The following is a 2,005-nucleotide window of genomic DNA, read 5'->3' on the forward strand; positions in this document are numbered from 1 at the left end:
AAAGGATTGTTAGCAAAGGGATTCTGGAAAAGGAAAATCATTATGCCACAGAATGAATTTGTGGTCAACCCTCATCTTGATTAGCATGCTGTGGTGGCACCAGCTCCAAAAGGCTATCTTGGAGCTGCGGAGATTTTGGGGAAGAGTAAGAGCAACAGCTACGAGTCTGGAAAATCTGCTGTACGAGGAATAACTAAGTGAGCCAACCTTGAGATGAGAGAACTGAGAGGGTCTATGTGGAAGGTCTCTGCAGTGGTAGCCTGGAGGGTGTTGGTGAGGCATTTTACTTTATTACAGAAAGTGTGAAGACAAAATGTTTTTGGCTGTTCTCGTGGAGATGATGGGTGAGCTTGACCTCTGGCTGAGCTGCTACAGCTGCTGATATGGTCTTCTTTCTGGTTTTGTATTATGAAGTACTTGGGAAAAGAACTAAATCCTGTCCTGTGCTGTATGATGCCAGCCTCAGCAATGTCCCAGTCTTTACTTATTGCCAGTACAGGCTGGCAAAATACTCGTTAGCAGGCTGAAGACCGAAGGATGCTCTGTTAACTGCTTCATTTGTTCGCACTGTATTTGGTTCTTGTTTCATTCATCGCACCAGCATGCTGGTCAGCACATTCCTTGGATCCACGACAAGAAGCTCAGATCGACAGAACTTCCTGGTTCATGTGTCAACACGATCCTATGCTGACACGTGTCTGGACTGAAACGCTGTAAAACTTGAAGGCAGAGCTTTCTGAAGTGCTCCTGTGTGTGTTTATTCCCTAGAAAGCACCTGACGTTCCAGAACCTGCAGGAGCACCTCGACCGGTTGCTAGCAGAGGAGAATGGCTCTGAAGACAGCCAAGGTAGGAGGCACAAGATGCCTGCAGTCTGTGTTTGTGCTGTCTAACTGGGGGGAACAAGTTATGTCATGCAACACAGTTCCCTGAGTAAGCAGTTTTCTGCCATCTTGTGCTCTAATTTGTTGTCCCTTTACATCCTGCCTGCTAGCAGCCCATCAGACAGCCCTCACGCAGGTCTGCTTGTCGATGGAGGAGGCAGGTCTCCAGGTGGCAGTGCCTGAAAAAGCAGGTTTGGAGCAGTAGTTGGATATATTCCAATGATAGTGACATGCAGAGCCTTTGCCATGACCAGCTGTGAGGAGTGCTGTCCCCACTGGGAATCGTAGAGGCCTGTAGATGATTTCTGGCTATGGGTCTCCGCTGGGGATGTTTGCTTAGGGCCTCAGCCTGTTGCCTCTGTTCTTGGTAGCATCTGTTTCCCTGAAAGAGGTAGGATGTGGCAGGATGCATCCTGGCTCTTCTCCTACAAAGCATTTTTCTTGCAGACCACAGTCAGAGCTTGCCCTCAGTTATGTGATACGCTGGCCAAACATTTGGCTCAGAGTTTGACCTTTGAACTTTGCAGAGATAAAACTTTCAGATGACATGAAGGCTCATTTATGATTTGACTGCTGCGTAGCTTAGGCCTAGGGTATTGCTGTGCAAGCTTCCTTTTAAATCTCATGGGTATCCTGAAGTTCTTTCCTGGAGTTCTCATGGTCTGATGTGTGCAACACTGAGTGCAGAATTCAGGTACCATTGTAGTCTATCCAGCGACCTTTAAATCCTGCACATCTTTTTCTAACAAGTTATCCGCAACTCTTTGTTTCAGATCAGTTAACAGAGGGCCGGCTCGGTCCCTCTACTGTGGTGCTTGACCACACGAGTGGCTTTGAGGGGCTCCTGCTGGTTGATGATGACTTACTTAGGGTGAGTGTGATGCTGGCTGCTGCAGGAAATGGGCATCTTGTGCCTCCTACCTTGGCTGTCTTCGGAGCTCTCGGTTTGTTTGTCATGGCATGTCCTCCCTTACACTGGCTTTGTAGTATGTTGTTAAATGGAATCTACTGAAAAAGCTGAGGAGTCCTGGAGGAAATGCTCTCTCCTGGGAAAAGGTCTAGCAGTACTCCCAAGTCTTAGCAAGCTCTGAGTGGAGCTGCAAGGGTGGGGAAGTGTTACGC

General features: G+C 48.0%; 1 protein-coding gene across 1 annotated transcript in view; it reads left to right on the forward strand.

Annotated features, from left to right (window-relative positions):
- LOC104913098 (E3 ubiquitin-protein ligase RNF123-like) overlaps positions 1-2,005 on the forward strand; it is a 12,488-nt gene that overhangs the window by 133 nt on the left and 10,350 nt on the right. The window contains exons 2-4 of the mRNA XM_031555495.1: positions 85-197; positions 769-848; positions 1,657-1,754. Coding sequence (XP_031411355.1) covers positions 85-197; positions 769-848; positions 1,657-1,754 — 291 coding nt within the window. The remainder of the gene's footprint in view (positions 1-84; positions 198-768; positions 849-1,656; positions 1,755-2,005) is intronic.

This window comes from Meleagris gallopavo, chromosome 14, assembly GCF_000146605.3.
Source record: "Meleagris gallopavo isolate NT-WF06-2002-E0010 breed Aviagen turkey brand Nicholas breeding stock chromosome 14, Turkey_5.1, whole genome shotgun sequence".
NCBI classification, from domain to species: Eukaryota; Metazoa; Chordata; class Aves; order Galliformes; family Phasianidae; genus Meleagris; species Meleagris gallopavo.